The following is a 25,101-nucleotide window of genomic DNA, read 5'->3' as shown; positions in this document are numbered from 1 at the left end:
GCTGGGGGGTGCTTTATACCCCACTTGCTCATGCCTGTCATTAGACATAGCAGGTAGCATTTTCCTTCAAGTACACTAAACTGTCCAGTGGCTCTACTTTAAATGGAATAGTAAAATGTAGCCCTTTCATTTGACCCAGAGGACGCATGGGAAAGCATTTTTGTGATAGATGGAGACCTAGCAAGCATGTGGAATTGGCAGTAGTGAAAGATGTGTGTAGAGGCAGAAGCTGCTGAGCCCATGATCTCCATCTCCATCTTCTTCCAGCACTTCAAGGTCTTAGTGGAGGGCCTGCATGTGAAAGGAGAGGGAAAAGTCAAGAAAGCAATGAAAGAGGCCTTCCGCATCTTAAATGAGGTGCGTGATGTGTGTGTGTGTGTTTCTATATTGGTAGATTTGTTGGTAAATTTATGCACAGTTATCTCCTGTATGTACACTGGTTGTTTGTGTTGTGTACAGGCTGTTACAATGGGTAAGGGCAGCCTCTGTAACCAGGCTATAATGCTGATTACTGACGGTGCAATGGAGGATTTTCAGCAGGTGTTTGAGGAGTTCAACTGGCCAGAGCGCAGGGTAAACAAACATCATGCATAAGCAGCACCCTCAGGCTCCTTCTAACTAAAAGTACACTAAATATACTCATTTAAACAGTGCGAGACAGTCATCAAGACCAGAAAACTAACAGTACATTTGAGCAAGTGTTGTTTGGAGGTGTAAACACACTAATCAGCCATTACATTAGTACTACCTGTCTAATGTTGAGTAGGCCCCCCTTGAGCCACCACACCACAAGATTTGACCATTTGAAGCATGGACTTCACAAGACCTCTGAAGACGTCCTGTAGTGTCTGGTCCTTTAGGTGCTGTAAGTGGGGCCTCCATGGATCGTATTAATGAGCCTTAGGTGCCTGGTTGTCCTTTCTTGGACCACCTTTGGTAGGTACTGACAACTGCACACCAGAAAAACCACACAAGATTTGCCTGAATTCGCCTAGCCATCACAATTTGGCCCTTGCCAAAGTGGATTCTCATGCTGATCTTCAAGACCAGTCAGTTCACTAGGACAGATGCCAATGTAGATAATCACTGTTTTTCACTTCATCTGTCAGTAGCGCTGAATAAAACCAGGGGTTGGATGATAACTAGAAATAATACTTTGTGTTTTATTCATTTTTTGCAGATGGTTACAAATCAGTAAAAGTCATATATTTTAGTACCTAAAATTCTAGTGCATTCTTATAACAACAACAACAACAATAATAATAAACTATCATGATGATGATTATGATTAGTATTATTATGATTAATATTAGTAGTGGTAGTGGTAGTAGTACTAATTTTAGCCTGCCTGAAATGAAGTAACTTGGCTAACTTTATCTCTCCCAGGTGCGTGTGTTCACTTATCTCATTGGACGAGAGCTGACGTTTGCTGAAAATGTTAAATGGATTGCCTGTAATAATAAAGGTACATAAATGTATCAGTTTATTCTTGTTGATTGTGAGAACAGCAGCAGTATGGTGGTTTGCCTTTACCTTTGCTGTCTCCACTTTCCCTTACGGTTTGGTTGGCTCCACCTGTGTAAAGGCTGCCCCCTGTTGGCCCACAAGAAAATGACACTGTACCTTAATCCTGCACTGCAAGACAGAGCTATTAATTTAAGGATTGTTTTTTAGTATCATTTTAATACAGTGCTTCTGTCTCTGCATTTTACTGTAACATTTCCAGATTTACAAGCTTGCGTTGAATGCGTTGCTGGCTAGTTAACTGTTACTTCACTGCAGAGAGAGAACCAGCTGGCCTCATCAGGTGCAAACGAGAAAGAATCCAACAAACTTTTTACCATGGTTATAAATTCAAGGGGTTAATAACATGGTAAATACTTAGCATGGTAAATGTTTGAGATTCCTGTCTTTAAATGATTTAAATGTTTATAATTGAAAGTATGAGCTCCATTTCCCAGAAATTTGGGGTTTACCCATAAAAACATATGAAACGACTATTTAGCCATAATAATAAATACTGAATATTTCTTGCTTAAGAAATCTTAAATGAGAAGATTTATTTTTCATGAATCTGTTTCTTCTTTTGTTCAGAATGGGTAGATTGTTATATAACTAAGAATGGAGTGACCCATCATTTATTTAACTTTACATTTTATACATTTTCATAGAAAGAAGTGTTTTTTTGTTACAAGACTCAATACAGTTTATCTTTAGGCTAAAGCAAAAGTTTGGATACCTTCAACATTAGAGGTTGGTGTAGCATAGTGGATAACAACAGTGCCCTTGGTGGAAAAGTAGGGTTTGATTCCCTGACCAATAGTGGTGGGCTATATGTTAAAAAAAACTATCATCATCATTATATTTTCACAATACATTATATTTATCACAATATTTGTTATCACAGACAAAATGTATCAGACAAATTCTACTTTTTGATTACTTCCATTCTCTTATAAATTGATTTTTATTCAAAATGTGCTGCGTTTCATCCAATTAAACCAGACTATTTACATTATAATGAAGCAGTGGATCTTAGTTCTTTGAACACTGATAATATTCTCAATATGCTCAGAAAATATTACAAAATTGATCATGAAAATATTAAATATCATCATATTGCCCACCTCTAGTTTTTTATTTTATAATAACAGCTTCCAAATCCTTGTGATGCTCCACTAACTTGTAATAGGAAGAGAGTTGTCTCTTTCTTTGGCACTCTGGGCTCAGGATGCTGCTAATTGCACTATGTAACTTTGGTGGAGCGGTCAGGAATCATATTTCTGGGCAAAGTCCTTTACTATTACTCTATTGTCTCAGTCCATGTGCTTTTTTTTACTTTCAGTGCTGGTTGTGTATCTCTCAGCTCATTCAGAAATGCATGTGTACAGCTATCCATGAGGGATGGTTGAAAGCGTGAATTACAGGAGTAAGAAATACCAATTCTCGCATAATGATGCTTTAACTATATGGAAAATGTGTTTGTGTGTGTGTGTGTGTTTAATCATTAGGGTACTACACACATATCTCCACTCTGGCAGATGTACAGGAGAATGTTATGGAGTATCTGCATGTTCTCAGTCGACCAATGGTTATCAACCATGACCATGACATCATCTGGACAGAGGCCTACATGGACAGTGTGGTGAGTTTCTGTGTTTTACTTATCTACAAGCTTCTTTCCTTGTGAATTCCAAAGCAGCATTTTAATGTGGAGTGCTTGTTTTCTGACTTTCTCTCCACCTCTTTATCACCTTTTCTCCCTCTATCTATAAGCTTCTTGCTGTTAAGCTAATCTGTCATATCACTGGCCATTGTTCTTTTCATGCTGTCTGTCATCTCATCCACTCATCTCTCTCGATTCATTGCATCTGTCTGTTCCTCTTGCTTTCACTCTCCTTCAACCTGACAGTTGCCCAACACAGCTGAGGTAAAGCTAGTTCAGCTAGTTCAGAGTAGTCATTAGTGATGTTGCTCATTAGTATAGTGAAATATGTAATGACGTTTATGTGTGTGTGTTATTGCACTATTATGTTAACATGCCCCAAAATAACTCAAGGTAAGATGTGGGAAATGTGGACAAACAATTTAAAAAGATAATGAAATACTAATACCTGTCTACTAATGCTTGGATAGTTTTTAATATACACAATTATCTTTGATCTTCCACTGGACAAAAATAACTTTGTCATGTTAGACATGGCCTCTTTTTACCAATAATATATGTTTGGATACTTATTGTTTTTAAGTAGTTAGGCTTGAAAGCTTGTCTGGTTTCCAACAGTAAACAGCTCTATAGAATGGATTGTGTTGGATCAATGCAAAACACATTTTGTTAGCTACAGCTAGTCGTTACAGCTAGCTAATTTGTCTATTATAACTTACCTATGTAACATGCGCACTCACCAGGTTTGCAGCTGAATTGTTCATAAAAGGCAGGTGCTAAAAACAAAAGTAACGTTTTTATTTGTAGCAGAGTTGTTCAGCTAAATTTTATACAAATATTATTCATTTAGATCAATCAAAATACTTTTAAAAGGAGTTAACACGCTTATGATGCCTGTATGTAAAATACCTATTTCAAATACCCAATAGGGTTTTGTGAGTTGTAAAATGGCTTTATATTTTGTATCAAAATACTGTCAAAATCTGATTGGCGCAGACTCAATAATTTGGCCAGGCATATTTAGATCAACGTATTGGAATTCTGAAAACTGATCCAGCACATGCTGAGAGACACATAAGTTGCCAGCTTTCCATGTATTTTTAGCACAAATTGCAACAATTTAAAGTTTTGTTTTCTGTTTTAGTAGCCTAGGCTGAATCTTATAGCAATTTACAGAATGTTCAATTAGAGCATTAGCAACTTTAGGTAGCTAATTTCAGCCAATGTTTTTGTTAGTTGTGCATGAAAAAAAAGAGTTTCAGAGTTGTTGTACTTTACTTTTTATAATGCCACACAACACAAGTTTGGTGCCTTTTTGTCAATAATAACTGCGCTGTGTTTCAACAAAATTTGAGACATAGGAGCATTGAGAGGCAGTAGCCTACTATGAAGAGTGACATAAGTGAGTAAAAGACAGTCAGACAAGAGAAGTGGTAAGGGAGTTTATATGCTGCTCTCCTGAAACATTCACTATTGAAGGTGCCATTAAATGTATTTATACTGTATTTTTAATTTGCTCTACTTTTTGGCTTCTAAAAAATTAGCTCTCCTTTCATTGGCTGGATCATGTCATATGGACAGGCCACAGTCACATATGATTGAGCTTTAAAAAGAAGAAATAAAAACAAACTATTAATCTTTGCTAACATTCTCAATTGTACCAGATAGTGTTGCTGTTCTCCTGGGTGCTCTCAGTGTCCAGCTGAAGAGATTGTAGCCAGTCGGCTGGGTAAGCTTCTAGCCGCTTTAGAGGCTTCTGTGCACCGGATAGTCGCATCGACGCTCGCTCCAGTTGGCCCAGCTACTCCAGAGGCATCTGAGGGCCGGATAAATTCATCAACACTTTTTCAGTTCAGTCTAGCATGAGCTATTAGCCTTTTGAGGTTCTCCAGAGGCATCTGCTCCCCTCCGTCTGCCTAGTAGCAGCTTTTGCGTTTAGCCTTGAAAGGCTTTGGCTAGTGAGTTGACGAATGTACATTTTAGAGGAGTTGCATTCATGAGTCAAGACTATTATGTAACAGATTTGGGGTTTTGCCGTTGGCCCAATTTACAGCTCTGACTGTTTCAGGTTTACTGTATGTCACTTCTGTGTACTTTCATTATTATGCATTTATGCAACTATACCAAGGTTAATGCAGTTTTCCATTCTTTAAATGGTTTTAATACCTCCAGAGTAAACGCTATGTAAAACAAGAATTGAATTTATAGAGATGTTTCAGGCTGCAAAGATGTATTATTTTTTTCAAGCACCATCAAATGTATAATATAATGCATTGCTTATTTAACTGAATCAATGTACTGGTGAAAGGATAGAATAAATAAGCCATAAATAAGCCATAAATAAGCCAATACGTTTGCAGAATTATTTCATGCTCTGTATAGTGTGTGGCTGATGTATTTCATAGGTTATTTCTGCCCATCCCAGGCTTCACCCTACACTTCGGTTCTTGGCTTGGACATACAGTTCTTGGACTATAATAAATTGGTGTAGAACCTTTAAATCACATGGAGGTTGTTTTAAAGGGTTCTTCACTCTCATGCTAAGAGTAGTTTCTCTTTGGCATTTCTTTAAAGAACCCTTTTTTGGCATCTTTTTCAATTCAAGGTTTGTTCTGTTTGTGCTGTGCATTCTTACATCCAGTTAAGCAGGGCCAATTATGCTCTCTTGGTCTACTAATAGCGAAACCCTGGGAGCTCTATTTCTTTATTAAAAGAGCCTCATTATTGAGTTTTATTGTGATTCTGATGGTGTCGCATTGTTATATCACCAGGCAGGCTTGTGTGCTGATTTAAGTGTATTGCAGGTGCATTGTGTCCTTCCTTGTCACTGCAGTGATGCTGCATGATTAAGCAGCTTGACAGACTGTTTGTTGTACTCAGCACATTTTCGCGCTCTGGATACCAGTGATTTTCTGACCTGAACGGCTTAGAGGGCACATGATAAAAGAAAGATTTATGGCCTATGGCTTCAGTGCACTCCATTTCACTTACATGTGTCAGATTGCATGTTGTCAGACTGTCCAGTCACATTTATTAGTTGTCCTACAGCTCATACAGACACCTTTGGTAGCTTAACCCCCCTCTTTCGCTCTTGCTGTAGGCCTGCCTTTAATGCCTCTGTGCATGGTGGAACGTTTAGTTTCTGGCAAACTTGTATAAACCAAAGCTCCTCATTCATGTTAAAACATCTACAGCTAGCTGTGTCTTCACTTGTTGTGTAAGTATAGGTGACACACATCATAATTATTATTAAAATATTAAGAATATATGATAATTTCAGATTAGAACTCCTCAAAATGCTTTTTAAGAATGAAGAGCTATTTGTTAAAATGTTAAAGTAGAGACGCTGCTCTGAAGGTGGTGTTGAGGGACCAGGTGAGGTTCTCCACAATGTAAGTAAGGGAAACTTGGTGTTCATTATATAAAGGTTCAAAACCGACTGAGGGTCTTTCTTAGAAACATTCAGTGAACTTGTGCCGACTGCGACCAATCTGCTCATTGACCTCAGAAGATCCGCCCCTGCCGTACTGATGCTGATCTAATTACAGTTGCTTTGTTGTCACATAAACCAAGACTTGCTGTACTTCATTTCCTCTTTAGCCTCTTACATGCTGTTTGCAACTTTAGCAAGAATAGCTAGTTTACTAATCCTGATGGCCCCCACAAACAACTAACGTTTTCTTTCTTTGCAAATTAGTAATGAGCGAAAGAGATACCCACATTTCCCACTACACTGCTAATTAGCTAGGCTAATCAGCTTGTGGCTTAGTGAGTTAGCATAGTTATTTTAGATGTGACCAGGTCAAGCCATAAAATTAGGATTGCGTGTTTTTTTTCATTATTGTGCTTAATCTAACTGTCAATACTGCTTTTTTCAGCATTGGAAATTCCCTCAAGTCTAACCTGGAAATCACTTAGGAATATATTGTTTGTTATTATTGTTATTGCTATATGTTCAGTCAGAAACTGTCTATTTTATGCAACTTGGAAATCCTTAATAAATATTTTTCTCCATGTACACATTCTCAACATTTACACACATTGAACATAGTGCAATGCTAGGTTACCTGTATACTGTATAATTTAAAATGCTGTGCAAAAGTCACAGCTGTTTGAAATCTGGGCAATAAGTGTGTTTACATCAGAAAAAACACTTTATAGCACTATAATAATAATAATAATAATAATAATAATAATAATAATAATCATCATCATCATCATCATCATCATCATAATAATAATAATAATAACAAAAACTAAAAAAGTGTAAAAAGTAACAACATTTCAACAAAAAGTATAAATGTATTGTAAGAAGGTTTGACTCTGATTTTCTTGCTCCCAGCAACACACCTGATTTAGCTTAATGAAGCAAAAACTGCCCAAAACCAGGTACAGGATACTAATTACAAATAATGGCCTGACCTTCCTTAAGTAGAGGTTTGGAAGTAATTCATTTTACACATTGACATAAAATCCTTACTTATGCTATCTGTGTTTATTTATTTATTGGTGGCTTGCTGCATAAATAAATATTTTGTATATTATATAGTCTGCAATGTTCTTATAAACAGCATTGTACCAGGTCTGAATCATGCTGTATTGCTTGCCTGTCTCTTTTCTCACGCTCTGTTCTCTTGTGTTTCAGTTGTTTAACACACAGGCCCAGAGCTTGCTGCTTATGACCTCAGTGGCCATGCCTGTGTTCAGCAAGAAAGAGGAGACTGTGAGTCAGCAAAAAGCAGCTCTCCCCAAAATGACCCCTGACCCCTGTAGTGTGTTCAGGTCAATGAATACATGATGTTCGATGGGTGGCATGGAACTGCTTTTCGTTGGTTAGGTATTCCATGTATTAAACTATACTGTCTCTCTCTCTTTCTCTAGCTCTCCCATGGTATACTCCTGGGTGTGGTTGGTACTGATGTTCCTTTGAAAGAACTCATGAGACTGGCTCCTCGATACAAGGTGAGCAATGGCATGCCCAGGATTTTTGACATGAGGTGGCAAACGAGGGGCTAGAGTACACTGGGGCGTTATCTACTTACATAAACTACTTACTTCATTGCCTTCTTTTTTGCTGTACAGGTCTTACTGCAACTACATATAGGGATGTGTAGCTCTAGCAAATAGGGGTATAACAGTATACACATCACAAGTCACGGTTCAGTAAAAGTCCAGTACAATGGGAAAAAGCAACAAACACCCCAACACTAAATCCCCACCCTCTATTGCGAAAGGCATAGGGTTGACCTTTGTTTCTATTCCTTTATTTTAAACAGACAGTCGTACAAGTCCGGGTTTTGTTCCTTTAAGGATCGTAAAGTACCTTCTGAGGTAGCTGGTATAGCCTGTGGTGTGCTAACGTTACATTCTGCCTTATCTTAAGTTCAGGCACATTTTCTACAAGTGTCCAAGAATGCAAACACACCATCCTTGTTCAATCCACCAGAATATGTGATACTTGTAAATACCAATACCATGAAAATCCAACGTCTTATAACCTTGAGGTGGAAATCGTGCTTGTGAACTGGTTCGTATAATCCTTTGCTGTCTGAATGGACCTTTTGTTCATAGCTTACTGCATACTGCCTATTCCCTGTGCTACAAGCAGTTGAACAATATGGGGTTTAGCTAAAAACCTAGAGGCTGTAAAAAATGTAATTAAATAGATAAGAAATAAAGTTTGCTATACATTACTTAACTTTGTGTAGGCACAGAGAATGAATCACGACTTAGTCTACATGACTGACTACTTGACTACATGTCCAAAAAACAATCAGAGGAACGAATACCAGTCAGTCTGATGCATATTAAAGACTTTAAAATGAAAATGCATATAATTAATTAACAAAGATGTAGTAAGTCATTTTATTATTACTATTATTATTTGATTTGGGGCAGATTGGGGCAGCAAGACTTATTTAAACGATAGCATATGTCTACCATGTATCCATGACCCTGAAAGCAAGTCAGATTTATATTGCTGTACAACACTCTTTAAAAATGTTCTAAATAGAACCAAGGCAACTTAAAGAACCTTTTAAATGCATATGTGGTTCTTTGGCTGGTAAAATGGTTCATGAAATACAAGGAAAACCTCCTGCAGGTTTAAAAGGGTTTTATAAAACATCAAACAGGGTTCCATTGACTATAGGACCTGTTTTGCTTAGAGTGAAATCTGATTGTTTGAAAAGTGATACATGGACTACCTTGCACTGACCACTGGTTGCTAAGTAACAGTGATAGTCACTTCAATCTGAGCTGCTGGATGTTTTGGGGTTTTTTTGGCAGAAGAAAATGGCAATCTTAAAAAACATACATTTGAAACAACCTTTAGGGTTTTCTTTTGTTTACAAAACTGTCTTATCTTGAAGAACATCACAGCTGGGATGATCTGCAGGGACCACATTGCAGCTGTAATGTTATTCGTGATAACATATGGCCTTGAGTGATTGCTGAAGTATTAGCCAACTATTTACCGTTTGCATTCCCAGCCAGAAACCACTGCACTCTGCTGTGCAACAGATTTGAACAATAACAAAGCCTTGAAGACCCCCCTTTTTAAGTAAAGCCTGTCTTCATTGGCCTTGTGTCCTGTCCCTTTCAGCCACTGCTGTCTGCTGTCTGTACACTTTTTTCTTTCTAAGTGTTTATTTTATTTTATTTTATTTTTTTACTGTTTTCAGCTGGGAGTTCATGGTTATGCATTTCTGAACACAAATAATGGCTACATCCTGTCCCACCCAGATCTACGACCACTGGTGAGCTCAACTTTCTCAGCCAGATCCTGGATCCTTTTGTTTGAAAAGTGCTGCGCAAATTCTGGTCAGTGTGCCAAATTTGACATCAGCCTGTCAGATGGCATCAGTGACATCACTGTTATGCCTTTGTTGCAAGGAGGCGCCCTGTTGTTGAATACGACTTTAAATAGCATCTAGCTGTTTGGCTGCTATTTGGTCATTGTTCAGAATGTCCCAATTCTGTTCTCTGAAAAAGTACACAGTTGTGTTGTTTTGTACTTTGAACAAAGAAGATCAGCTGTGTTTTTTTCAGAACTTTTATATCTAGCCCTATAGTGTAATACTAAGGGCACCTAATACTTGTCAATGACGTTGTTTTTAGAACTTTTTTAGTGGTACTTCAAATTAAATTAATAAATATATGAATAATGAATCATTTACATAAATGTAAAAACATTCTTCAAGTTAACTCATATGACTGTTAGTCCATATTTATATTAGTTCAGCAGCAGGTAATGTTAGTTTAGGTACAAATTAGTTCAGCAGCAGATAACATTAGTAATTACAAATATATATATATATATACAAATATGGTGATAGATTCAGGGATCTGCAACACAAATATAGCTGTTTCTATGTGTGAAATCAATGATGGTAAAATACTGATGATTCTAAACATTTTCTGGGGACTATACTTTATCTTACTACACATATACATATTACATGAATTGGATACAAATATATTTTTACAGACCTAAGATACTATATAGCTACATAGTATAACTTGAAATTCAGAATTTGGAATGTAAAATTCAAAATTTAAAAAATTGGAACTTGGAACATGGAATTTGGAACTCAGAATTCAGAATTTGGAATTCAGAACTGAACATGGAACTTAGAATTTAGAATTTGGAACTCGGACCATGGAATTTAGAATTTGGAATTCGGAGTGTGGAATTCAGAATTTGGAATATGAAATTAAGAATTCAGAACGTAGAATTTGAAATTTGGAACTCAGAACTGGGAACATGGAATTTAGAATTCAGAACATGGAATTCAGAATTTGGAACTCAGAATTCGAAAGATGGAACATGGAATTTGGAACATGGAATTTGGAATTCGGAATTTGGAACTCGGAACTCGAAACATGGAATTTAGAATTTGGAATTCAGAGTGTGGAATTCGGAACTTGGAACATGGAATTTAGAATTCAGAATGTGGAATTCGGAATTTGGAACTCAAAACTGGGAACATGGAATTTAGAATTCAGAACGTGGAATTCAGAATTTGGAACTCAGAACTCGAAACATGGAATTTAGAATTTGGAATTCAGAGTGTGGAATTCAGAACTTGGAACATGGAATTTAGAATTCAGAACGTGGAATTCGGAATTTGGAACTCAGAACTGGGAACATGGAATTTAGAATTCAGAACGTGGAATTCAGAATTTGGAACTCAGAACTCGAAACATGGAATTTAGAATTTGGCACATGGAATTCGGAATTCGGAATTCGAAATGTGGAACTCAGAATTTGGAACTCGGAATTCAGAACTTGGAATTCAGAATTTGGAACTCAGAACTTGGAACATAGAATTTAAAATTTGAAATTCGGAACGTGGAATTCGGAATTTAGGATGTGGAATGTGGAACTTGGAATTCAGGATGTGGAATTTGGAATGTAAAAATCTGAATTTTGAATTCGGAACTTGGAACATGGAATTTAGAATTCAGAACGTGGAATTCGGAATTTGGAACTCAAAACTGGGAACATGGAATTTAGAATTCAGAACGTGGAATTCAGAATTTGGAACTCAGAACTCGAAACATGGAATTTAGAATTTGGAATTCAGAGTGTGGAATTCGGAACTTGGAACATGGAATTTAGAATTCAGAACGTGGAATTCGGAATTTGGAACTCAGAACTGGGAACATGGAATTTAGAATTCAGAACGTGGAATTCAGAATTTGGAACTCAGAACTCGAAACATGGAATTTAGAATTCAGAACTTGGAATTCAGAATTTGGAACTCAGAACTCGGAACATAGAATTTAAAATTTGAAATTCGGAATGTGGAATTCGGAATTTAGCATGTGGAATGTGGAACTTGGAATTCAGGATGTGGAATTTGGAATGTAAAAATCAGAATTTAGAATTTGGAACTTGGAACATGGAATTTCGAACTCGGAACATGGAATTTCGAACTCGGAACATGGAATTTCGAATTCGGAACATGGAATTCGGAATTCAGGACGTGGTATTCAGAACGTGGAATTCAGAATTCGGAACTCGCAATTCAGAATTCAGAATTCAGGATGTGGTATTCAGAACGTGGAATTCGGAATTCAGAACATGGAATTCGGAACTCGCAATTTGGAACTTGGAACATGGAATTTAGAATTTGGGATGTGGAATGTGAAATGCGGAATTCAGAATTCAGAATTCGGAACTGAGAACTTGGAATTCAGAAGTTTGGAACATGGAATTTAGAATTTGGAATTCGGAGTGTGGAATTCGGAACTCGGAATATGGAATTTAGAATTCAGAACGTGGAATTCAGAATTTGGAACTCAGAACTCGAAACATGGAATTTAGAATTTGGAACATGGAATTTGGAATTTGGAATTCGAAATGTGGAACTCAGAATTTGGAACATGGAATTTGGAACTCGGAATTCAGAACTTGGAATTCGGAATGTGGAACTCCGAACTCAGAACATGGAATTTAAATTTTGAAATTCGAGACGTGGAATTCGGAATTCAGGATGTGGAATTTGGAACTTGGAATTCGGAATTCAGGATGTGGAATTTGGAACTTGGAATTCGGGATTTGGAATTTGGAATGTAAAAATTAGAATTTAGAATTTGGAACTCGAAGCATGGAATTTGGAACTCGGAATTTGGAACTTGGACCAAGGAATTCGGAATTCAGGACGTGGTATTCAGAACGTGGAATTCGGAATTCAGAACATGGAATTCGGAACTTGCAATTTGGAACTTGGAACATGGAATTTGGAATTTGGAATTTGGAATGTGAAATGTGAAATGTGAAATGCAGAATTTAGAACTCAGAACTCAGAACTCGGAATTCGGAATTCAAAACTAGGAATTTGGAACTCGGAACATGGAAATTAGAATTCGGAATTTGGAACTCAGAACTCTGAACATTTAATTTAGAATTCAGAATGTGGAATTCGAAATTTGGAACTTAGAACTCGGAACATAGAATTTTGAATTCAGAACATGAAATTCGGAATTTGGAACTCAGAACATGGAATTTAGAATTTTCCAACTCAGAACTCGGTACTTGGAATTCAGAACTCAGAATTCAGAATTCGGAACTTCGGAACTCGGAGCATGGAATGTAGAATTCGGAATTTGGAACTCAGAACTCTGAACTCTGAACATGGAATTTAGAATTCGGAACATGGAATTTAGAATATGGAATTTGGAATTTGGAATTTGGAACTTGGAACTTGGAACATGGAATTTAGAATTCGGAATTTAGGACATGGAATTCAGAACTCGGAATTCGAAATTCAGAACTCGGAACTTGGAATATGGAATTTAGAATTCAGAACATGGAATTTGGAACTCAATTCGGAATTTAGAACTGGGAATTCAGAACGTGGGATTCGGCACATGGAATTCGGAATTTGGAACTCAGAACTTGGAACTTGGAATTTGTAATTTGGAACACGGAATGTGGAACTCGGAATTTGGAATTTGGAACACGGAATTTGGAACTCTGGACTCTGGACATTCTGGACATTTGGAACAATTCCAAATTCCGAATTCCATGTTCCAAATTCTAAATTCCATGTTCCGACTTCTGAATTGCGAATTCCAAGTTCCGGAATTCTATAGATATTCTATGTATCTTACAACTATTGTAAAACAATATTTACGTTTGAAGCTATTTATTTGTATCCAATTTATTTAACATGTTTTTGCGAGGGTGCACTCTGAATGACTTGGTGTACCTCTTAATGATTTATCCATGCCTAGCTTTTAAACAATCGGTAGTATTACCCTTTTTAAGCACGGTTCTGCAACAGCTGCACAATATTGTTCAGTTTGGGTTTGTTGAGAGTTAGGAAATTGTTTGTCTTGAAGACCACATACATTTAAATTTGAGACCATTTCATGCTTTTTAAGAATTAGTGAAATATATTTCCAGACATATTAAGATGCTTTAGGTACATACAGAAATCCTATCAATGCAATTAAACTATAATGAATAAATAAAACAATAAAGATGTTAAAATTGTAAATGACGACACTCAGTTATGTACACACCTACTAAACTGTATACATAAAGAATATACAAAATGACTAGTTAATGTGCTAACACATATGAAGCATGTATGTAAAGTTTTAAATCAATGTGACCTGTTTGTCAGTACAAAGAAGGGAAGAAGCTGAAGCCCAAGCCCAATTACAACAGTGTTGATCTGTCGGAGGTGGAGTGGGAGGACACTGAAGATATTGTGAGTGGAGATACTGTCTCCCACATTTCATACCTGCTTACACAAACACTGACCAGTATGTACTGCATGGCTTAGGCAGCGTAACTGTGCATATGTGTGTGTGTTCCTCCATCAGCTGAGAACAGCCATGGTGAAAGGGGAGACGGGTACAATGTCCCTGGATGTGAGAGCCACTGTAGACAAAGGGGTGGGTGATCTTTGACTTTCTTCTTTTTTGTGGTCAGATATCTAACTGCCAATGCAGTGTTTCTGAACATGTCTCATTTCTCTCTTTAGAGAAGGGTCGTATTTCTGAAAAACGAGTACTTCTACACAACCATCAATGAGACCCCTTTCAGGTGAACAGAAATCTCCAGGGATTGCTGTGTTACATGCCTTGATTTACTTTTCATTGACTTATTCATTAACAGGTTGATTTTCTTTCTTCCTCAGTCTTGGAATAGTGCTTACCAGAGGTCATGGGAAGTTTATTTTCACAGGCAACATATCAGTAGAAGAAGGTTAATCTTTACTTTTCAAATATTTTTTGGCAAATAGCATGTCCTTGATTATATACACACTTGTCTTGTTATTAATTCAATTTTTCCTCTGGCAGGATTACATGATCTTACTGCATCTGACGTGGTTATATCGAATGAGTGGTGAGTATGTAATTTGAGAGGAAACAGATGGAATCTTGATACATTTTCTTCTTCTACTATTTTCTTATCCACCAGGGGAAATGTGGTCAACCATACCATATACTGCACAACATAAAGGCTGACTTGAATTTATCCACTTAGGCAAAGCTAGCTACAAGCAGGTACAAGCAGTGGGGTGTATGGCAGGCAAATTGAAGCTCATTTGAGTATTAAATTAGCTGTTAACCACTCTGGCGAGCTAGCTATCATATTTTTTGCCGTGTTAGCGTTAGCTTTTCAGAAGGGTACGTGTACTGTTTCAGTTCATGGCACTGGTGTTAGCTGGCAAAAACAAAATCAATACGGTTACCACACATAAAATGTGGTATTTTTTACAGGCTATGCTTACAAAACTTATTCCTTTAAAACAGTCTGTTTGCCATTTTTGCAGGGGTGCTGTGCCAATGCTTCACCAATATTACAAATACGTGCACCTTTACCTTTTACCTTTACTTTTATTAAAAAGTCAGAGGGATGTTTTTCCCACTAGTTTTAGACAAGGAGGGCGCTTGTGCTGGATTTAAGGTTGCCAGTCCAGAAACAATATCCAGTCCAAAGAGAGATGAAAAACCTGCCCATTTGTTGCTAAAACTTTTTTTTAGCAACAAAAAGACTTTTCAAAAGACTTCTAAGTTCTCCTCTGCCCCAGTTTAGACTAGCTTGCTGACATTTACTTCACCTTGGATCCACCTCTCTCTATTTCTCTCTGGCTATCATTGTTTGCAGTTGAGACAGATAATGAATCTTTGCCTATAATGCAATTCATTTTCGTCTTCTACTCATCTTCTACTAATGTCTGCAGTCAGTATTCAAAGGAGCCCAAAAACGCACCTGGCCATATGACAGTTTATGCCTGTGACTGCTGCGAGCCTAAAATAACACTAGATCAGGGTGTGATTTCCTTCAGGAAGATCAGGGATGTGGTGGTAAAACAAATATATAAAATATGAACATCTAACATGATAAAATCATTAATAGACACCAAGCATACATTAGATTAACCTCCAGTAAAACCTGTATTTTGTAGCTAAGGAGTAATTGCATTTGGGTGTGTCAAAGGCTGAATTTGGATGTAAAGAAATAGCTGAATTTGCAAGTGTACTGAAGCATACGGTCATACAGGTCTACCAGCAGTGGCAGAAATCCCAGTCTACAGGAATCTTTTGTCAGAATTGTGGCTAAACTGACACTGTGTTTCACAGCTTGTGAATGAAAATCGCTTTGCTTCCAGGCAAAAATTGCTTCCAGAAGTAAACGCAGGTCCTTCCCACCCAACACTGTCCCAGTTTCTGAAAAAAAATAATTGTCTGCCACAATGCTGACAAGTCCTTTATACTGGGATTTTTGGCACTGCTGGTAGGTTTGTATAACTGTACGAGCTTATTTTCACCGCTGTGCACTGGGAAAAGGAAAGTATAATTTAGAACATTAAGTGAATAAATGACGTGTGTTTGTTCTTTACTTCATCCCTTGCCACAGCTCTGCAGGTTTTGTTTTTTCTTCTCATTAAACACGACTGATTCTCAGGACACTATGGCAATTATCAGCTCATCACTCATCAGCTAATTAGCAATACTTTCATGAGCACACTGCACCAACAGGAATTCATTGATATAAGACACAGACTCCCTTCTCACACTCCCCTATACACCGGATTGGATCAAAAAACAATAATTGGGTATCCGCTGCCATGGTGACAGGATGCAAACAATATGAAATAAACATCCCAGGAGAAAGCTCTATTTCCTTTCGGCGCTTGTGTGATACTCCTAGCACTCCTAGCACACAGACACAAAATGTTTTTTTTTATGTACAAATTCACAATCCTCTGTGATCCCTGAAAAATCATCTGTTTACAGAAGAATTTAATCCTCATATTCAATTTTATAAATACTGTTTAACACACTGTTTAATGTGGTGATATGTGATTTTAGACGCAACCCCAGTGTTACATCCCTGCCCTCAAGCTAATGGGTGTGAATTGTGTGGAGGGGTGGATGACTCATCATATGCATGAACTTTTTGCCCGTAGTGGATAACTAAGAAAGAATTAGAATACCTGGTGGTGGACACCAAAGCAAAGATTAGCCATATTTCCAGATCTGTTCAGAAACATTACACATGCAACTGCCATATTTGTCTCTGTTATCCAACCCAGTCTCCTGTAAGGAGTAGAATTCTGGACGGCACCTTTCTTAAACTGCAACATTGTAATTTTACAGCGTACAGTCTGACGCTATTTACTGTTCCACTTGTCTTTGCATGGTGAAGCAGTTATACATGTTTAAGCAGCAGTCCTAAGGGCTGCAAGGCATCTAAACTTGCACATGTTAATGAATCCGTAGTAAACTTTTTTTTTATCCGTTTTGCTTGCGGCTGTATTGTGATGTTTCTGGGTTGTTGTTTTTTTTCATCTTTCCTAGGACGTACTGTGAAACTGATATTGACCCTCACCATCGCAAACTCACACAGTTACAGGCTGTGGTTCGATACCTCACTGGCAAAGAGCCAGACCTGCAGTGTGAGTTCGAACTGTTTCTTTCTTATAGTAAAGGACACAAAGTATATTTTATTTACTCTGTTTGAGGGAGCATTGAAAAGTATCTAATGTGCATCTAATGTGCATCTAATTTTATCTCATAGCTTATTTACTTCTGGTGATAGTTTTTATTCATCAGTGAGAACAATAAATTCTTTTGTCATCTTATTTTATTCCACTCTAAAGTGGCTTTGCATTACTTTTTGTACCATTTTGGGAATAATCTACATAGACTAATTCAAATTAAATGCAAATTAGATCTCTTCAAATTCTATAATATGTTTCTATAAATTCTATAAAAAAGAAAGCAGTGAACACAATATACATGATTGTTTTTCTTACACTATGCCTGTCATACACACATCTGTGCTCTAGGTGATGAGGCTCTTTTGAGGCAGACGCTATTTGACGCTGTGGTCACTGCTCCCATGGAGGCATACTGGACTGCACTATTGCTCAATGCATCTGGGTAACTTTTCCAACACCTACTGCTTTAATTACTGTATCAAACCTGTTTAAGATTGACAGCATCATCATGTAACTTTTACACCCTGGGCCATACAGCATTGACGATGGAATTGAGACAGCATTCATGGGCACACGTTCGGGCCTGATGAGGTTGTTCAGATTTGTGGGTGCTGAGAAACGAGTTGCAAAGTGAGTATTAAATCCAGTGGCAGTAGTGGTGTGTGGGGAAGATGTTATACTGAGTTTTATTAACTGTATATACCTATGCTTATATACTTTACAGTGCCTATAAAAAGCATTCATCCTCTGTTTTCCTCGTTTTTTGTTTTTTGTTTTTTGCTTTAAGAAATGGAACCATGGTCAAATCAATTAAATAAAACAATATATTATGTGAAATAAGTGGTTGCATAGATATTTACCCCTTTAAAGTGACTGACCTAATTCAACAGAGGGACAGGCAATTGGTACTAGTAGTGTCACAATTTCACGATCATCTGAGTGCAGTGAATGTGTCTCAAAAGCTTATAGTATAATAAACCTGTCTGGAAGGTCCAGTCATTGCTTAATCAGTACTCCTGACTACAAATAAACTACAAAGACAAAAGGACAATCCAAGCAACTCAGAAAGGGAAATAAATATTGAAAAGTATAAATCAAAGACTGTATACTGGATCTCCTGGAATTAACAAATGGAAGAAATATGGCTTATGTTTAAATGTTCCTAGAGCAGGCTGACCTTCCAAACTGATTAACCATGCAAGAAGGAGACTAGTGAGGGAAGCCACCAAGACACCTATGAAAATCATTTAATTTGGTTTCAGTTGCACATTAGCATAAGCAACCTCTCCCCTTTCCATTTTTTCTATTCACCTACACCTAGTAGTTTTTTATGGGTATAATGGGTATAATAATGTATGTAGTTACATGGTGTGATATAGTAAATATAAAAAATAAAATGGAGACTGGATTAATGAAGTCTTATGCGCAGGTCTCCAATTTATTTTTGATTAATGAAGCCTCCTGATGATGGATTGAGTCGTCTGTTTCAGGTGTACTGTAAATGTGTGAGGTCTGCAATCTTTTGTTTGTGATAAAAGTCATTGTAAAATATTAACATAAAGATTTGGAATGTGGATTTTTACTATGTCTTAATTACTGACTTTTGAATCCTTTCTGCTAATTCAAGCTTGGTATAATTTGTATGGTAGTGTTATAGTATATATGAGTGGAAATCAATGTGTTAGGAAGCAAATATATAAAATATTCAGTACTCAATCTTATGGCCTCAATCATTTATTCAGGATATGATTCTAAATCAGCATTTATTGTTAGCTGTTTGTTTGATTCATGCAGTGTTCGTTTTTTTTCTTCTTCTTGTGCAGAAAGTTTCTGTCCACGTCAGATAAAGATAATCTTTTCACTCTGGACCACTTCCCGGTATGGTACCGCCGAGCTGCAGAGAACCCTGCTGGGCGCTTCCTATACTACGTTCCTAAGGACATGCGAGGTAGCCTGCCACAATTTTTTTGAAATTCTAAACTCACACATTATTAATTTTACAACTTGCAGCTGTAAAAAGTCTGTCCATTAAATGACAATTAAGCAAATCCTAATTCATTGCTCCTCCATAATTTAAAGATAAAATTACTATAAAGATATCACCCCTTTAGCAGAAATCACAGCTTGTGAACTCTTCTTGTTGCCATACACCTTAAGTTATGTAGTTGTTATGTAGTTTTTGCAAAAGGTCTCAGTTTCTGTAATATTCTTGGGTCGTCTTGTTTAAGATCTGTTTTCAATTGTCTATGGTGTGTGGGTCAGGGCTGTGAGGGGTATTCCAAAAGCTTCAGGTTGTGTTCTGTCAGATAGTTCTTCATGGTGGTTTTTGAGGTATATTTTGGATCGTATCCTGTTGTAGAAGCCAGCCTCTTTTTAGCTTCAGCCTTCAACCAAGGAATTCTAGTATTTTATGGAATTTATTCATCCCTTCACCTGAGCAGTTTTGATAGTAACCCTGGAAGCAGCACAACCCCAATAGGTCCACCCTCATGATTCACAGTTGGCAAGGTCTTCTTTTCATGAAATGCAGTTTCTTTTGCTTCATGTTTTCAAAATTTATCTGACTTTTCTAAATGTTCTGTAGCTTTCTTAACATGTTGACTTTGTGACAAGGTCACAGGTTTTAGTGTTATGGATGATCTTTTTGCAAGTGCCACAAAAGGTTGTGTTTACTGCTTTTAATTTTAACAACAACAGTTGCATACCAAGGGTGCCCAAGCTCTCTCTCTCTCTCTCTCTCTATATATATATATATATATATATATATATATATATAATGATGTAAAATAATATAATGTAACATAATGATATAATGTAGTCCAGCAGACTAAAATGCTGTCACCATGATTAGAGGGTCACTGGTTCGAATCCTGGTCATGCTGCTAGCCATCGGCAGCCAAGGCCCTGAAAGAGCACATAAGCCTTGCTCTCTCCAGGGTGCTGGCCATCACTGGTGTCTGTGTAACGGGTATGCATCGTTTGTATTTAGGTGCATTGGTTGCCCGCCGGCGTTGCTTTGGTGGCCATTTTTCCAAAAACAGCATAGCAGAAGCTTAGATTATGTCACAAACCTTGATTTCAGTGGGCTGCCGTAATCAGTTGAGCATCTGTTTTCAGATTACATCACAATTGGCAATCATCAGGGTCTAAGCACTGGTGAAGCCAATGTTTTTCGATTGGCTCATTTGTGACATGAGCTGATTTTTTTAGTTGGACTAAATAATTATACAGCAGTTACCCCAGTGTTTTCATCTCAACGTGCACCTGAATTGTTATCAGAATTCATGTTAAAATGAGTAGGGGTTCCTCCAGGTAACAGTGCCGGTGCGTTCTTCAGGGGTTTGATTTCTGAACTTCAACTTTTTTACCGTCTTCCTTTTTTGACTGCTCATAAGTTTTCATGTCAGGTTTTGGGTTGATTTAAAGCGTTGTCTGGGCTTCCCTTGTGATCTCTTGACCTCCTTCCCCTCACTGAAAAGACAGTCTTAATAGCATTGATAGAGTAAGTCAGGACCATTCACTGTGTACTGTAACTCTGAGGTCACAATTTATGTCTGTTTCAAAAGTACTTGATATGACAAATGATCTAATACATAGCATCTTCTGATATGGTCCTGAATATATCGTTGTCCTGAGGCATACAGAGCCTGAGGAAATAACCTCTGTAGTACGGCATCACACAGACCACAGAAAATATATTTTAGTGTGTACTGTGAGCTTAATGACCACTCTCAGATGTTCTTTAGGCATTTATTAATATCATTAAATGTAAAGTCATAAGGGTGATAAACGGAATAGTCTATAAACTACACATTTCCAATTTACCAAACATTTAATATTTCTGTATTTAAACATGTAGAATAATCACACCTATTTATTGTAGGTGGACAAATATAGTCAGAACCAAGTCTTACCTATTTTCAGGCCTGAACCCCAACCCTTCAGCTTGCTTTGTCTCACAAGCGGAGTGCATGGGTCAGTTATGTTATCCCTTAACCATGAGAGCACTGAAAGGGGTCCACTTTCCTTAGATGTTTTCAGGGACTATGAAGTGGACTATAGTACCTCCTTTGGGCCACGGGATCATAATTCGGAGTGTGAAGATGGTATTTAACCAAACTGCCTTTAATGCATGCCTTTTCTCTCTATCTATCTATCTTTTTCTCTTTTCTTTGCTTTACTCTCACTTTCATTTTTTCACCTTTGCAGACACACTCTCTCTTTCTTTCTTTCTGTCTCTCTGCATGGTCATCACTGAGTATTGTACATTATAAATGTCATTTTAAAGAGGAATTCCACCAAAAAATGTCTCCTGCATTACAAGACTGTATTACTGAACCTCATCCAGTTTATGTCATGCACTGATATTGTTTTCTGTGGACATTTAATAGAATATTGATTATGTACCTTTCCTGAAGTCATTAGGGTTTTGTTAAAAGGAGAGTTAACACTTAATAACTTTATCTATGAACATTCTTACGTACATGCTCCTTTTTGCATTTTTTAAAAGCAGGGATTTACCAGTGACATTCCGAAAGGGTGGAAAATCTAAGCAAAATCTCTTATCGGCTCTGTTCCACCCTGGCCACTCCTCTTTATGCCCCAGCTCGTCTGGATGCTCTCTTTTAATGAACTTACTATACATATACTACATACTGCATATACTACACTGTCATCCCCTTACCCCAAAAAATGAAAAAGCCATGCAATAAACCCTGCCAATCAGTGAAACTGCATGTGCACTGGTCACTTGCTGGTTCTTTCCTTTCAGGGTTGCCAGGTATTTCCACAAATGTGTTTGTAGGGGGAAAGATGGAATAAGGTTAAAACCTTTATTTCTCCTAGTGCCCTGCTCTAAAATACATGTCAATGAAGTCAGGAGTGGTAAAACTTGCAGCTCTATGGCGAGAGCATTTCACAGTGGTGAGTGTGTTTACGTGCACGAAATGAATTAGCACCACCACACATGTTTAGTAAATCTGGCCATTAACAAGAAACAGATAGACACAATGAACAGAGCAGGACCTGATAATAAAGCACTGATAAAATTCTACAGAATTCCTCTTTAAGCCTGGTTGCACTGCATGGACCTGACCTGCATGGTTTTCTGGACATGCTGTTATGGAGAGCCATTTATTGCATGGCAAAGGGTTTGAATGCATCACTAATGTGATTTTGTGTATAACTGAGTAAGTGTGTGTGTATGCTGATTTGTGTGTGTGTGTCTTTCTGTGTGGCAGATGGCAGAATCTTGATTGCCGTCACCACTGTCACAGTGACGGTTGGCCAGAAAACAGCTGTGGCTGGAGGTAGGAGATTCTTTCTAATATATGAACTCATGTGTCCTCAACTGTACTAACTGCATGTCAACAATGAGTGTTATTTCATTTTATTATATAGGTTTTTTATTATATACATTCTTATTATTATGGATTTTATTATCCGACAGCATTGCAACATTAGAGGCAGTGCTGGGTTATCAATCACAAGGTTGTGGGTTCAGTATCCACCTCTGCTAACAGTCTCTGCTCCAGGGGCACTGTAGCATGGGTGATCCCGTTCTCTTACCCCAGCTTTCGAAGTTAGGCCAAGCACAGAGAAAATGATGTTGTACAGTGTAAGTATAATGATAACAGAGGTACTTAGCCTAGCATAACTTAACATTGGCTTTGGGAGGATTTCTCTACCTCTTTAGGAGGTAACTGCAGACTGTAGCGAATTGGATTGCATTATGCAAATTGGAAAAGTTCTCTATTGTCATAACAACAGAACAAATCAATCTGATTTGAGCTATTATGCTTCTCAACTACGTGAGTAAATGGCATAATGCACTGATGCTGGATCCTTGCCTTCTCTTCCAAACATTTTCAGACACAATCATTAAACATAGATTTTTATTAACCTATGGGTGCTGCAATTCTGACTAATTGCTGCAGCTAGTTGGGTTTTTCCTAGATAATGTTACAGTTTAAGCCTTAAGGATCTTGAAATGACCATAAAATGCCTTAATTGAGTATTTTGACTTGTAAAAGGTAGTATGTGACTTGGTAGGGACGCAACATGCCCAGATGCTGTTTTACATGCCATTTTTACAGCCATATTATTTATTCCTGGACAAACAAAAAACTTGCATGAAAAGCTGTTCTCCTTCTATGTGGTAGAGTCATGAATAATTTGAAGAGCTCTGCTCTAATAGGTCATGATCACTTCTGTGTTCATTAATGTTTTAAATGACTTCTGGTTGTGTTGTAATCAATGGCTGAAATTCCACTTCTCTTTCCTAAATACACCCATAATTCAACCAAACACAATTACAAGAGTTTCCACTCTGTCTAGTTTAAGAGTGTTTAACTCCAGCTAATAAAACTCTGCTCATGTGTCATTTTTAGCGAGGCGACTAATAAAACCAGAGTTAATCTAAACCGGAGATGCAGGGCTGAACATTGGGACAGATTTACTCATGTTTGTAATTAAAAATGCTAAACTGTTCTCAGCCAGGTTTCCTGTATGTGCACCTGTCACTCACTGGTTCTTTCCTTTGCAGGGTTGCCATGTTTTTCCATAAAAATATCTAGTTTTAAAATGTAGTCGTGGGTGAAAAGATCCATGGTTTGTCATTTTAGTGAGGAAATAAGGTTAAAAAACTACTGGTTGGTGTAGAGTGTGACACGACAACAGTTTACACTGAAACAACATGTCAACATAAATTTATAAAATACATAATTTAAATGTTTTCTAATTATCTTTTAAATAATTACATTAAAATGACCATTTCCATTTAATTACCATTCATTTTTGGTGTAAACACGAAAGGCATCACTGCAAGTCTTACCATATAATATATAATGCCTCTATATCCTGCCGGCATGGTGTGTCATTAGCCTGGCTGGGAATCTGGAATGATTTAAGTCAGTTCCAAAAAGTTCCCGTTGTGTGGTTGACTATAATCTGAAGCAGTCCAGTTTGTGTTTAGTAGAGCAGCTGTCGGAGAGGGGAAGTGATGGTGAAATTGGTCAGCTAGGGTTTGCGATAATGAGGCCTGGTTCAGGTAGGGTTCAGGCTGTATAGCGCCTCCAACAGTACATATTATGTGAATTTCATGACAGTCTGCCATTACTGTCTTTGCTGTTGTCATAGTTTTATTCTTCATAGCTTCAGCAGAACTGTTGAAGTTTTGGCTGTGTACGTTATGTTAGTATTGCCTAGGCCTAAAACGTGAGCCGGCATATGTAAATTATGAGCGCATAAATATGAATGAGTCAAGACTGTGACAGGACTGTTGGCCCGTTTTACCCATTTTATGCGGGATTTGCATTTGAATGAGGAGACAGTGTTTGAGGTTCACGGTGTGTCACTTCCATGTACTGAACTCTCGTTATTCAGCTATGCCAAGATGAATTCAGTTTTCCATTCTGTGGCACCTTTAAGGACACTGGAGTGAGGAAGGAATCTTGACCAGTTTCT

At 37.5% G+C, this 25,101-nt stretch overlaps 1 protein-coding gene across 4 annotated transcripts in view; it reads left to right on the top strand.

Annotated features, from left to right (window-relative positions):
- The window catches only part of cacna2d4a (calcium channel, voltage-dependent, alpha 2/delta subunit 4a), a 118,993-nt gene that overhangs the window by 20,651 nt on the left and 73,241 nt on the right, over positions 1-25,101 (top strand). For 3 of the 4 annotated variants that reach the window (XM_072672841.1, XM_072672840.1, XM_072672843.1), the window contains 18 exons: positions 268-357; positions 460-573; positions 1,387-1,465; positions 3,012-3,145; positions 7,812-7,889; positions 8,048-8,128; positions 9,850-9,924; positions 14,305-14,391; positions 14,507-14,578; positions 14,668-14,729; positions 14,824-14,891; positions 14,987-15,032; positions 17,495-17,592; positions 17,986-18,079; positions 18,175-18,267; positions 19,461-19,585; positions 21,669-21,743; positions 22,878-22,946. In XM_072672841.1, coding sequence (XP_072528942.1) covers positions 268-357; positions 460-573; positions 1,387-1,465; positions 3,012-3,145; positions 7,812-7,889; positions 8,048-8,128; positions 9,850-9,924; positions 14,305-14,391; positions 14,507-14,578; positions 14,668-14,729; positions 14,824-14,891; positions 14,987-15,032; positions 17,495-17,592; positions 17,986-18,079; positions 18,175-18,267; positions 19,461-19,585; positions 21,669-21,743; positions 22,878-22,946 — 1,540 coding nt within the window. The remainder of the gene's footprint in view (positions 1-267; positions 358-459; positions 574-1,386; positions 1,466-3,011; positions 3,146-7,811; positions 7,890-8,047; positions 8,129-9,849; positions 9,925-14,304; positions 14,392-14,506; positions 14,579-14,667; positions 14,730-14,823; positions 14,892-14,986; positions 15,033-17,494; positions 17,593-17,985; positions 18,080-18,174; positions 18,268-19,460; positions 19,586-21,668; positions 21,744-22,877; positions 22,947-25,101) is intronic. The other variant, XM_072672842.1, reaches the window with a different exon arrangement.

Source organism: Salminus brasiliensis, chromosome 2, assembly GCF_030463535.1.
Source record: "Salminus brasiliensis chromosome 2, fSalBra1.hap2, whole genome shotgun sequence".
Taxonomy (NCBI): domain Eukaryota; kingdom Metazoa; phylum Chordata; class Actinopteri; order Characiformes; family Bryconidae; genus Salminus; species Salminus brasiliensis.
The sequence above is the reverse complement of the archived record's forward strand: the minus strand, read 5'-3'. Positions and strand labels throughout refer to the sequence as shown.